This window comes from Chelonoidis abingdonii, chromosome 5 (assembly GCF_003597395.2).
Source record: "Chelonoidis abingdonii isolate Lonesome George chromosome 5, CheloAbing_2.0, whole genome shotgun sequence".
NCBI lineage: Eukaryota > Metazoa > Chordata > Testudines > Testudinidae > Chelonoidis > Chelonoidis abingdonii.
The window spans coordinates 123,395,008-123,407,998 of NC_133773.1; the positions used below are offsets into that span (position 1 = coordinate 123,395,008).

Consider the following 12,991-nt stretch of genomic DNA (forward strand, 5'->3'; position numbering starts at 1 on the left):
CAGCTTGACAGCTCTGGAGACCGTAGCATGCCACACCATAGCTCCAGCTTCCCCACACTGCTCTGCTAATGTAATTCAACTCTGCCTTCAAAAGGGCCATCCTTTTGTGGTGACAATGCACTGTAATTGAGTCTCAGTGCCCATTCATTCCTTGGCTTCTTTGCTAAGATTGCCAGCAAGGCTGCCAATTTATACTCCTTCCCGCTGGTTTTGTTGTAGAAAACTTAACTTTTGCATATGACATTCAACTTGGAGAAATGTAATGTGATGTCCTTTTTGCAAAGAAAGTCTTATGTTCTCATGTGTTCTGATGAGAACGCTCCAAGAAAAAAAGATGCAGGTGTCCTTGCAGAAGGCTTCTGCCCAGGCCACAGCAACAGATAAAATAACCTCACAAATTAGATCCTTGTGTGCATTTTACTATAAATATAAAACCCTTATTTTAAATGAGGTTTGTCAAACTCATTCCGGAGAGAGGGCCAAATTCCATTTTTACTTATGGTTCATAAACCATCAGACCACAGCAGATCTCCCATTGGTCTGTATGGGCAATTTCTACAAAGATTTAGGGTGGAATAAGGCCTTTATGTAGTGACTAAGCCATTATCATTGTATTATTCTTATTTGTTCAGTGCCTCATTATCACATTTAGCATCACCCACAGGGACAATAGCGCCCTTTAGGATCAGCACTCTCTATTCCCTTGGTTTCTCATCCATCTCCATTCTTGTATCTGTTCCTGCACTGCTTCCATGTCTGTGCCTCTCATCCTTTCATTCATCTGCATTTTCTTCTTTGCAGCAATTCCCAGTTCAACCCCTGTCAAGGTATTTTTCCCTCAGTTTGAACTTTAGCGTCCAAAAGTGGAGACCTGCATGGACACTTCTAAGCTTAATTCCTAGCTTAGATCTGATAGTGCCGCCACCAGCCAAAATATAGTGTTTGGTACACTTTCTGTTCCCCTAAAACCTTCCCTGGAGAACCCAAGACCCAAACCTCTTGGGTCTTAAAACCAGGAGACTAAACCACCCTCCTTTCCCCTCCCAGACTTTCCCTCCTGGGCTACCTGAGAGGCTCCACTGATCAAACTCCTTGGATCTTAAAACAGAGAGGAATTAACCTTCCTGCCTCTTTCCCCCCACCAACCGTTGAGTTCAGACCAATCCTCTTGGGTCTTAAACAAGAAAAAGAAATCAATCAGGTTCTTAAAAAAAGAAAGCTTTAATTAAAGAAAGAAAAGAGTAAAATTATCTCTGTAAAAAGGATGGAAAATGTATACAGGGTAGTCAGATTTATATAGCCTAGAGGGACTCCCTCCCGCAAGCCTGATATTCCAAGTTACAGCAAACAGAAGTAAACTTTCCCAAAATACACTTTGCAATGTTAGAAAACAAACATAAGACTAACTCGCCTTTTCTAGCTAGTATTTACTATTTTGAACATGAGAGACTGTTTCAGAAAGATTGGAGACCCATCTTGCACGTCTGGTCCTCTTAGCCCAAGAGCGAACAACGAACAAAACAAACAGCACAAACAAAGACTTCCCTCCACCAAATTTGAAAATATTGTCCCAAATGGTCTCTGGTCAGGTGTCAGCGGTTACTGAGCTTCTTAACCCTTTACAGGTAAAAGAGACATTAACCCTTAACTATCTGTTTATGACAACCCCCCTCTTCATTCTGTGCACCGTTGTACTGCTTTCCCCTTCACTATCCCAAGTCTTAACATGACCAGCAATGAAATAGTTATTGGTGACATTTAAAGGGTCATCCGACTTGTACACACTCTCAGAAACAACTTTTCAGACTGACTGCAGACTCAGGAAGATGACACATTTCACACTCAGGTCCCACTCAAGTTTGAGAGGTTCCCTTTGCAAACATGACAGCTCGGAACTGTGTGGTTTTTTTTTTAAATGGAAGTTTCAGTTCCAAAGAAGTTATGTATATGTTATACAGATCACATAAATGGATCTGGCTCAGGGCCATGGTGGTTGACAGCCTTGTTTTGAACAATAGAACTCTATCTGGAGTTTACAGTAGCCAGTTTTGCTCAATTCATCTTAAAAATTTCAGGAGAGACTAAGCATTCCAGGGAAGGCAACAACGATGGCTGGAGGTATCCTGTAAGATTGCCAAGGGCCCAGTAAATCCCACATTTTTGGGATGTGTTCCATTGACTTTAATGGGGATATAGAGTGTGCAAGGAATGCAGGAGTAGGTCCCCAGCCTGAGATTATTTATCCTGGAAAGAACAAGTATTAGAGGCAACTGTTTAGTCTCTCCTCTTCATCCTCTCTCATAATGCGAAAGCAGCAGGATGCTCAAAGAAGTTGCAAGACAGTTATTCTGGAACAAGTGAGAGGACATTCTCTTTTAGACAGGATATAATCAACTGCGGAAGCACTCACTGCAGGACGTCATCAAATCAAATTAGTACATTAAGTAGCTTTTTGGCATCACTGCCACTCAGAATGGTTGTAGCTACAGAACCAATGGAGTTGTCCCTGCCTATAGCAGGGCTGAATTTTCCTCATTTAAACTCACTTGCACCACAAGTTCAAATGTGTAAGGATCATTTCACTGTGTTTTCATTCTTTGGAAAGCAGATACATTGAGGGCTTGTCTACACTTGCAGAGCTGCAGTGGTGCCACTGAAGGGCTTCAGGAGAGACACTAGCTTTGCTGGCAGGAGAGGTAATCCACCTCTCTGAGAGGCAGTAGTTATAGTGCCTGAAGAAAGAATTATTCCATCGGCCTAGTGCTCCCTACATAGGGTCTTAGGTTGGCTAACTGCGTCACTCAGGGGCGTGGATTTTTCACACCCTGAGTAACATTTTCTAATGTAGAGTGGCCCTAAGTGTCATGTAGTTTACTTGTGTGGGGCTTTCAGAGGTGTCCTTAGAAGGTTCTGTCTCTATAAACATGGAAGACCCCATGGCACTTTTGTCTTATTGTTTAGGCACAGGTCCGGGAGGCAGGAGACTGGTTCTGTGAGAGCTTGAGTCATGTAACCTCTCAGTAAAATGGGGCTGATCATACTTATCTGCCTCATGGGTGTGTGGTGAATCTAAACTAATTGCTGTTTAATGGCTGTGTATATAGTATTGTAAAACACTTTGGAGTGCTATGGGATCTGCTCACTATGTGTGCTGTGTGACTAGTCGCCTAAAGTATTGTTTCTACTCCCTGCTTGGAAACTTTTAAGCAAGAGACTTGGTCCTGGTCCTGCGAGCACTTCTGTATGGGGATTTCACAGTATGACCTGATGGTTAGCAAATGTGGGCTTTGACAAACCAACAAGGGAAGCAATTTCCAGGGTTGAGGACCTATTACTGAGAATTCTTTGCCTTTAGCATAAACCAGGAGCTCTTAGCTTGAGCACTACATGTGAGCTCAATACCTGCAGTATCAGGCAAGGAAAGAAGAGTTTTATTTATTTATTTAACATTGTATTTATTTCGTTTTTTTGGTGACATTTCCATTCTTCTCCCCCTGAAACTTTTTTTTTTTCAAAATCTCATTTTTGAGAAAATTGACTTAATCCTCTTTGGATCAAACATACTTAGTTACAAAAATGTGTATTCTCTTCGGTGTAATAAGTTCTAAAGATTTTTGTACTATTAAATCTTTTAGAAATCTAAATGTTTCCTGAACTTTCCTTGAGGAAAACTTTTATAGTACTGAAACCAATCTTTTATGAGTTCTTTTATAGTGCCCATTATCTCAACAATGGGACTAGAGAGGAGAAATCCTAATTCTAATCATCCAGGGCTTCACGAGAGAAGATACAAGACCTTATTAGAGTCATTCTAATCACTATTTATGCTTTGCATTCTCTGTGCTATTAATCTTGGCAAAGGCTGATACCTCTTACTTGTACTGACTCTTACTATTTCAGTGGAAAAGGTGTTCTTGTGATTGCCTAAAATCTTTACATATAGCTGCTGTGTTTTTTTCCAGATGGGAAAAAACGCTTCATTGGCATAAGGATGCTGACAATAACACCCATGTAAGTATCTTTTAAATATTTTCATATAAACTGCATTGGTATACATAAAATGTATTATAAAGGTTCAGCAGTGGTTCAGAGCAACAAAGTTCTGATTTGTATGTAAACTTCCACGAGGTTTGTGAACATTTTTAGTTTTCAGTAGTGAATTTTATGTTCTGAGATCAGGAAATGAATCATCTCACAGTTCGCCCACTACTGCCAATATACATGAATGCGTGCTCTGCAAACTTTCTCACTCTGCTTTTCCCAGTCAGCTGATGTTCTGTCAGAATCCAACTCATTTTCCACAACCAAAATGAAAGTCACACTAAGCATTATTTTGATACCAGGGCAATACTTTGCCTTTAGTCCAGATACAGTGTAGGACTAAAAAAGTCAACTCCATTCACTTGTCCCATTTCACAGCTTACTTTGTTAACAAAACCAACAGAACATTCCCTTGCCAGCTGAATGTATGCAAAAGAACTGGCAGAATAAGAACAATTTCTTCCAATTCTCTCTTCATCGTATTTAACAAAAAATCTGTCATTGTCTAGTGTCTGAAATAATCAGCGGAGAGCAAATGAACATAAGAATGGCCATATTAGGTCAGGCCAATGGTCTGTCTAGCCTAGTATCCTGTCTTCTGATAGTGACTAGTGCCAGATGCTTCAGAGGGAATGAACAGAACAGGGCAATTTTTATTGAGTGATCCCTGTCGTCCACTCCCAGCTTCTGGCAATCAGAGGTTTAGGGACACCGAGAGCATGAGGTTGTGTCCCTGATGATCTTCGCTAATAGTCAGTGCTGATCCTATCCTTCATGAACTTATCTAATTCTTTTTTGAACCCACTTATACTTTTGGCCTTCGCAACGTCCCCTGGCAATGAGTTCCACACATTGATTGTGTTGTGTGAAGAAGTACTTCCTTATGTTTGTTTTAAACCTGCCACCTATTGATTTCATTGGGTGATCCCTGGTTCTTGTTTTATGTGAAGCGGTAAATAACACTCCCTTATTCACTTTCTCCACACCATTCATGATTTTATAGACTTGTATCATACCCTGCCTTAATTGTTTCTTTTCTAAAATGAACAGTCCCACTCTTTTTAATCTCTCCTCTTATGGAAGCTGGTCGATCCCTTAATTATTGTGTTCTCCTTCTCCATACTTTGCCAATTCAAATATACCTTTTTTGAGATGGGATGACCAGAACTCTATGTAATATTCAATGTGTGAGTGGATTTATATAGTGGCATTATATTTTCTGTCTTATTATCTATTTCTTTCCTAATGACTCCTAACATTTAGCTTTTTTGACTGCCACTGTACATTTAGCAGATGTTTTCAGGGAACTATCCATGAAGCCCATTGCCATATTTGGGGTTGCAAAGAAATTTTCCCCAGGACAGATTGGCAGAAATCCTGGGGGGGGGGTTCACCTTCCTCTACAGCATGGGGCATAGATCATTTGCAAGTTTAAGCTAGTGTAAATGGTGAATTCTCTGTAACTTGAAGTCTTTAAACCATGATTTGAGGACTTTAGTAACTCAGCCAGAGGTTAGGGCTCTATTATAGGCGTGAGTGGTGAGGTTCTGTGGCCTGCAGTGTGCAGAAAGTCAGACTAGGTGATCACAGAATCATAGAACCGGAAGGGACCTCAAGAGGTCATCTAGTCCAGTCCCATGCTCTCAAGGCAGGACTAAGTATTATCTAGAGCATCCTTGAGAGGTGTTTGTCCAATCTGCTCTTAAAAATACCCAATGATGGAGATTCCACAACCTCCCTAGGCCATTTATTTTAGTGCTTAACCACTCTGACAGTTAGGAAGTTTTTCCTAATGTCCAATCTAAACCACCCTTGCTGCAATGATCCTGATTGTCCCTTCTGACCTTAAAGACTATGTGTCTATGACTGCAAGGTCTTGCTTGAGTGGTAACACCTAATTTAGACCCCATCATTTGTATTATATTGGGATTATATTTTTCAGTGTGCATTACTTTGCATTTACCAGCATTGAATTTCATCTGCCATTATGCTGCCCAGTCACCTAGTTTTGTGAGATCTCTTTATAACCCTTTGTACTCTTCTGTTTACACTTAGACAATTCCTCTTTTATATCAGTGTTATACCAATAGAATAAAAACCAGCAGGATCTTATTAAGAGGGATAAGGCAACGATGCCACATTTACTGTAAATATAATAATAAAGCAAAAGATAAAAGTAAACAATGTTGTTTGACTACTTATTCCTATACTTATTCCTGATTATTACTTGTTCCTTAACACACACACACAACATTCATTCACGCAATTTCATTCAAGTTTGTATAGGTGTTATAGTTACCAGCCTAGAAGTTGCTCATGCCAAGTTACTGGCCAGATATCTTGGTCATGAGGATGGAGCCGAGTCTGTGTCAGATGCACCTGATGCTCCTGGAGGCTGGCAGCAGAACCAGAGACTCAAAGTCCTCAGTCTTTAGAGCTCATTCTTATAGGAATTAATTCCTATGTTAGTCTATGGGAGCTGTTTCATCCTGCTGTTGCTGACTCAGTCAGCAGATGGCACATTCCTGGTGGCGCCACACTGTTTAAAGTGGCACATTCCTGGTGGCTCCAGACTGTCCAAAGTTTGTGTTTCTTATCCTTCCAGGTGTTGGGGTGGATCCTAGTTTACCCTCTGAGGGTTGTCTGGTGGTCCACTTGACACATTCTTCGGCCGATGGCTACTCCCTTTCTAGGCTGGCACCTCTCTACCCATTCATGTACATTAAGCTTTCATCAACATACATTCCATATCTTAACCATATTTTAATGTACTGTCTCCACCACTTTCGGGGTGTGTGTTAATTCATTTGAGACTCTCGGTCCTCTAATCACAGGGGGCGGAGGTCTGTTTTTAGGAGCCGTTGCTGTTACAATGAAGTGAGCGTTTGTTTACATTATATCAATTACAGCTTCAGGCTCACAGAATTTTGTTCACTTCAAGAACAAAGTCAATTAACTTGTTTGTAAGTTTTACATAGTAATAGAGTATCTTTCACAGGACAGATACAATCAATGTTTTCTGCAGACAGGAGCTTACAAGTTTTAACAGAAGAACTAAAAGATTTGTGTACTTGGTGAAACTGAGGGTCACTGTCACTTGGGGGAATCACTGTTAGTACCTTCTTTAATATCCCTACATCAGTAGCTCTGTCTCCAGGGTGGTAGAAGGCTGTGTGACTAAACACCTGTTCGCAGCATATGCAGCTGATGTTTTTGACTAAACAGTATTTATTTTATTTAATTATATTTTTGCTGTCTCCCACATAATGGTTAAATCTTCAGCAGGAATAAATCAGTGTGTCTTCATTAACCTCAGTAGAAGCTGACAGATACCAGCTGAGGATTTATCTTTAAATATCAAGACATATGCAGTCAGTGTGAGGCTTTGCTGCATTTGCAATATCTAAAGAAGTACGGCAAGAAGTTTTCCTGGCCGTTTTTAGTAAATAACAGTGTCTTTGTGTGTGTGTGTTTGTTTTAACTCTATTAACTTCACAGGGGGAAAAATGAAGCAGTGCTGGTCTCCTTTCCGTCTGACTGCATAGCTCACAGACTCCCTGGTTATGATACTGAAGCACAGCTATCCATGCAACTGAGTTGAAAGACTTTGTACCCAGAGATAGGCTTGAAGCAACTCTGGCCCCCTAGTGTTTGAGGATGACTGAATCCCAGGCTTAGGGTACAAAGTGTTTTACAGTCTGTATTTTGCAGCTGGCTTCTTACTCTTTTAACAATGCAGAACACTTGAAAGCAGAGCAAAATTTCCCAAACAAGATTTTTCTTGAAAAACTCAGGAGTCTGGTATTGCTGTGGACCAGACACAGGTCTCCTGTTTGACTACTGAAGTTTTCAAAAGTGTTATATTTTTAATTGCAGACACAATGAGAATGAAATGCCAAAATAAACAAACTAGACTTGCCTTATCACCAATGTGAATGTTACTCAGCTTATAAACTCTCTGGGCCATCTTTTCATTCTGTGTTAGTACAGCACCCAGCACACTGGGGTCCATGACTGGAGCTCTTAGGTGCTTCCAGAATACAAAGCACAGCGATAACAGAACAAGCTATTTCTGCATAAGGTACAAGACAACAATTATGGCATGTACAATTGAGGATGTATGATAACAAATCTGATTCCTTTTAAAAATCTGCTGATATAGAGTTGTTTTTTTTCATTCAGGCAATTTTAATGATAATTTGTGGATACATACTTAGGTTAAGTAATGTATTTTATTACACTTATTTTATTCAAGAGAAAGCTCAAGAATAATGTAGTATGTTGGAAAATTATTTCCCTTTGAAACAATTACTGATTTCCATATTTTAATTTTCTCTTAGTCTTGTGGAAGAACTAAAACTCAATAATCCTGACTTTCCTGATGTCAGCAGTGGAATTTATGTACATGAAGTTGTCCCAAATTCACCTTCTCAGAGGTAGGTGGAATCCAAAGCAAACATCATTTTTTTTATCCAACAGAAACTAGCAGGCAGTGTTGTCAATTATATCCAAGGCCTTGCATGTTCTTGCTTTATATTATTTTTGCTTTTCAAAGGGAATTTGGGCCTTTTAGTAAAATACCTGTTAAAATATTTTGATGAATTTCTATTAACATTTAAAATAGTCAAATATTTATAATATCATTGCTAAGGGCAACATCTTAAAGTATTAGCTAGTTTGAATTTTTAAATAAATAAACTCACTTGAAGAACTATGTAACCATATTTGTATTAGAAAAGCAAAATTAAGTGTGAATAAACAGAACCTTTAATATAAATGAGGATGCTGCTTGCCAATCTTTGTTGAATAAATGTCTTCATATGTTCCTTGTTACTATGACATAGTAGCTGTTGGCTTGAATTTTCTACAGACTAGGCTCGGTTTTCAAATGTCATTTCATACTAATATTGTTAAGCCCCAACACTTCATCTCGGAGGAATGAATGATTGTTTTTTCAGGCTTTCTACATATCCGATTTTAAGACTTTTTCGAGGAATTAATAAGAAAATTGGAAGATGAACTAAAAGTCATTCAGATAAATATTTGAAGGCAAAGAGAAAAAAATTACCAGCATTTTGGTCAGTACATTCCGTCCACTTTAGAATTTTTAGAAGTAGACTTTGTTTCTTTTCAAGACACTCAGTGTATATTCCAGGGAACAGTCTAATCTTGGCTGAGGGATGGACTAGAAAGACTCACTGGTGAAAGGTATCTTTCATGTCTATGTTGTTATAGGTACTGAACTTTTGAGAAAACAATACCTAGTGAAAACTAGATTTGTGCTCTATTTGTTGTCACTGTTTTAGAAGACGTCTCTTCAATTCAATGCTTTATTGGCATAATTTTTCATATAACTTTTTTTTTCAAAAATTGCAGATTCTGCAATGCCAAAACATTTTGCAGATTTGTGTTGACTTTGCCAAATTGCTCATTTAGGAAAAATAAAATATAAAATAAAACATTTCAATTTTTCAGTTTTGAAATGACATTTTTGTTTCAAAATTTTCTTTGTTATTTTTAAAAAGTCAAATACATTTAAAAATTGTCAAAATCAAAAAGAAACATTTTGATTTTGTCAAATTGAAATATTTAATCTGAGCAAAAGCAATTTTGTTAATTCACTGAAAAATTCAGAATATTAATTTTTTATCCATTCTGAAATGATTTTTCAACTTTTTGAAATTGCCAATAAATCAAAAAAATCCATTATTTCCCTAGCTCTAATGCTTCATGTTTGATTTTAGAAAACTGCTGAGATTACAGTTTACTGCAGTTAGTAACACCCTGAGTTAAATTCACCCCTATGGAAAGGCTGAGAGCAAGACTTATGCACCACTTTCATCAAATAAGTGGTGCATAGACCTTGTGCTGGTCCTATATACGGGGTGAATTTCATGCCCTTGAATACACAGCTTAATCCTTGCTTTATCTTGCCTATGCAGAGGTGGCATCAAAGATGGAGACATCATTGTTAAAGTAAATGGACGTCCTTTGATGACCTCCAGTGACCTGCAAGAGGCTGTGATGAATGAGTCACCTCTACTACTTGAAGTTCGAAGGGGAAATGATGACTTGCTATTTAACATAGAGCCTGAAGTTGTCATGTAAATCAAACTGAGGAAGCTCACACCATAACTAAACTCACTTATTCTGAAACATCAGATACCTCCTTTACAGCTGCAGTGATTATACTTCCTGTTGACTAATGACAAGGTGGACTAACTTGATTGCCTGAGCCATATCTGTACATAGTAATTAAATTTAATTAGGTTACAAAATAAAAACAAACTTGATTTTACCTTCAAAGCAATTTTGTTAAAAATATTTTGAGGATAACAAGAAACAACCCCACAGTGTGTAAATTGGGCACATTAATCATATATCTGCCATTGTAGGGGCCTTAGGCACTGGTGCACTTTGGCCCTTCTGTTTTCTGCCTGCGGCACATAATAGTCTAATCTCCTGTGACCGTAATGCTTCGGTCTAATTTTGGTTGTTGGCTTTAGTGTATGGGTACTGGGTGGTATTGATGGCTGTGATGTACAGGAGTTCAGACTGGAACTGGTGGTCCCTCTGCCTTAAACTCTATGACTCTTTCTGGAGTGTAACTATAGAAATTAAGTATCAGAGGGGTAACCATGTTAGTCTGGATCTGTAAAACAGCAAAGAGTCCTGAGGCACCTTATAGACTAACAGACGTATTGGAGCATGAGCTTTCATGGGTGAATGCATGCATTGGACCAAGTGGATATTCACCCACGAAAGCTCATGCTCCAATACATCTGTTAGTCTGTAAGGTGCCACAGGACTCATTGCTGCTACAATAGAAATTGGCTGCAATCCCAGTCCCTTTAAATTTAATAGAAGTTTTGCCATTGATGGCAGGGTCAGTCCTGTAATTTGAAAGTCCATAACTCCATCAAGAGTGAGGAAACATGGTTAAAAAGGGGAAATTGCCATTGGATGATTATAAGCAGGATTTTGACACAACAGAACTAAGCTACTTTGACCAAAAGCTGAGCTTTTTTTGTTTGTTTGTTTTTGCGTTTTTTGCCTTTTTGAATGTGAAATTAGCATTGGCAAAGCCTTTATTAGTTCTTGGAGCTTGTACATTATATGTGAATGCAGGTGGGGAAAATTTGTAAATATAAAAATAGTATGAAAGTGGTAACAGGCTATAGAGTGTTACACCTAGGTCATGCAATTCTGGAATATAGTAAATGATTCTTATAGAATTAATGCTTTAGTTAAATATATAAAAGTCAAAACAATGTGCAGAAAAAAAGTTTGAAAATGCACAGTATTTTTACAGGGTTTTTTAAAGTCAAGGTACGAATTAGTTTTTCATTATACTGGTATGCTTTGCTGAAAAATTGATATACTACTTATGCTTGTACTGTATATGTTTCTACTGTAAGGAAATTGAAGTTTGCACAAATAAAAATTTGCTTTGCACCGCTGTTAATAATTATTTCTGCAAATATTCTCTTGTTCTGGAACAGACTCTCCCAAGAGATGATTTAGTTAAAGAAAGATGGGCTGATTGATATGAAAACCTTTTAAAGGCTACAGAAGCCTTGGTTTTGTAGCTTTGTAACGTAATTTTTTTGCTGAGATTCTTCCCTTAGCCTATGTTTTAGTAATGCCTTATGCACATTATAACTCACATTTTATAATGTGATTTTCATATTTTTATTACTATGGTGGCAACTAGAGAACCCTGCTAAGATACAGTTGGGGAACTGAAGAACAGAAAGAGTAGGTAACTTGCCCCAGGTCAAACCCACTGCTGGCCCATGCTGGTTGAGTTGGGCTAAGGGGCTTGGGCTAAGGAGCTGTTTTATTTTGGTATAGACTTTGGGGCTCAGGCTGGAGCCTAGGGTCTAGGATCCTGCGAGGTGGGAGGGTCCCAGAGCTTCAGCTGCAGCCCAAGCCCAAACATCTACACTGCAATTAAACACTCCTTAACCCAAGACCTTCAAGCCTGAGTCAGCTGGCACAGTGACAAACTGCAGTGTAGACATACCCACAGTAAGCCTGAGGCATAGCCAGGAACTGAACCTAGCTCTCCTGAGCCCCAGTGCCTAAAACATAAGAGCTTCCTTTCTCAGTGAAGTTCACCATCGTTCCTAACTCACGTACAGGAATTTTCTAAGGCCACTGTCTTTGTTCTGTCTTGTCAGGGACTCTTTTTAAAACTACCCAAACATTTCAGTCTTGGGTATTGATTGTGCAAGCCTTGTGCATGTGGAACTCCCACGGAAAGCTACAAGTGTTCTGTATGTGGAGAATTAGCCAGATCAAGCCCTTTGCAGTAAAATACACACACAGGCTCCAAACCTGCAAATAGCTATGCAAGTGCTTAACTATTAACGTAAGTAGTCCCATGTTTTCTGTATACAAAGTCAAGCTCTTTGGTACCTGTGACAGGGCGCATGAACCCCACACCAGCCTGGAAAGGGTTAAGGAGCTGCTCTGTGCTGGAGTAGCCCTGCCCCACCACATCAGTAAGTCATGCCAAAAGTGGAGGAGGACTTTAAAAGGCGGAAACTCATTTCAGTAATGGGCAGCTCTGAGAGGGGGACAGAGTGTTGAGCTTCTCAGCTCCCAGGAAGTGACTTGGTAGCCAGCACAGCTCATGCCCTTGCCTAAAAGAAATACAGGCCCTCTCTGTTGAAGGGGGAAGATTGTATCTTATAGCTCTTACTAGAGAATGAGTGGGCTTTAAGTTGGACTACAGCCCATGCAGGGCCCCTCTGAAGAAAGAATGAGGTGTACCTGTGGCACCATAAATTAGATGTACATGTACAATGTACATTGGCCAAACCGGACAGTCTCTATGCAAAAGAATAAATGGACACAAATCAGAAGTCAAGAATTATAACATTCAAAAACCAGTTGGAGAACATTTTAGCCTCCCTGGTCACTCAATTATAGACCCAAAAGTCAT

The 12,991-nt window shown here is 39.2% G+C and overlaps 1 protein-coding gene across 1 annotated transcript in view; it reads left to right on the plus strand.

Annotated features, from left to right (window-relative positions):
* Positions 1–10,657, plus strand: part of HTRA3 (HtrA serine peptidase 3) — a 47,087-nt gene extending 36,430 nt beyond the window's left edge. Inside the window, exons 7-9 of the mRNA XM_032767243.2 lie at positions 3,963–4,011; positions 8,382–8,477; positions 9,984–10,657. Of these exons, the coding sequence (XP_032623134.1) occupies positions 3,963–4,011; positions 8,382–8,477; positions 9,984–10,149 (311 nt within the window). The 3' untranslated portion in view covers positions 10,150–10,657. The remainder of the gene's footprint in view (positions 1–3,962; positions 4,012–8,381; positions 8,478–9,983) is intronic.
* The last annotated feature ends 2,334 nt before the right edge of the window (positions 10,658–12,991 follow it).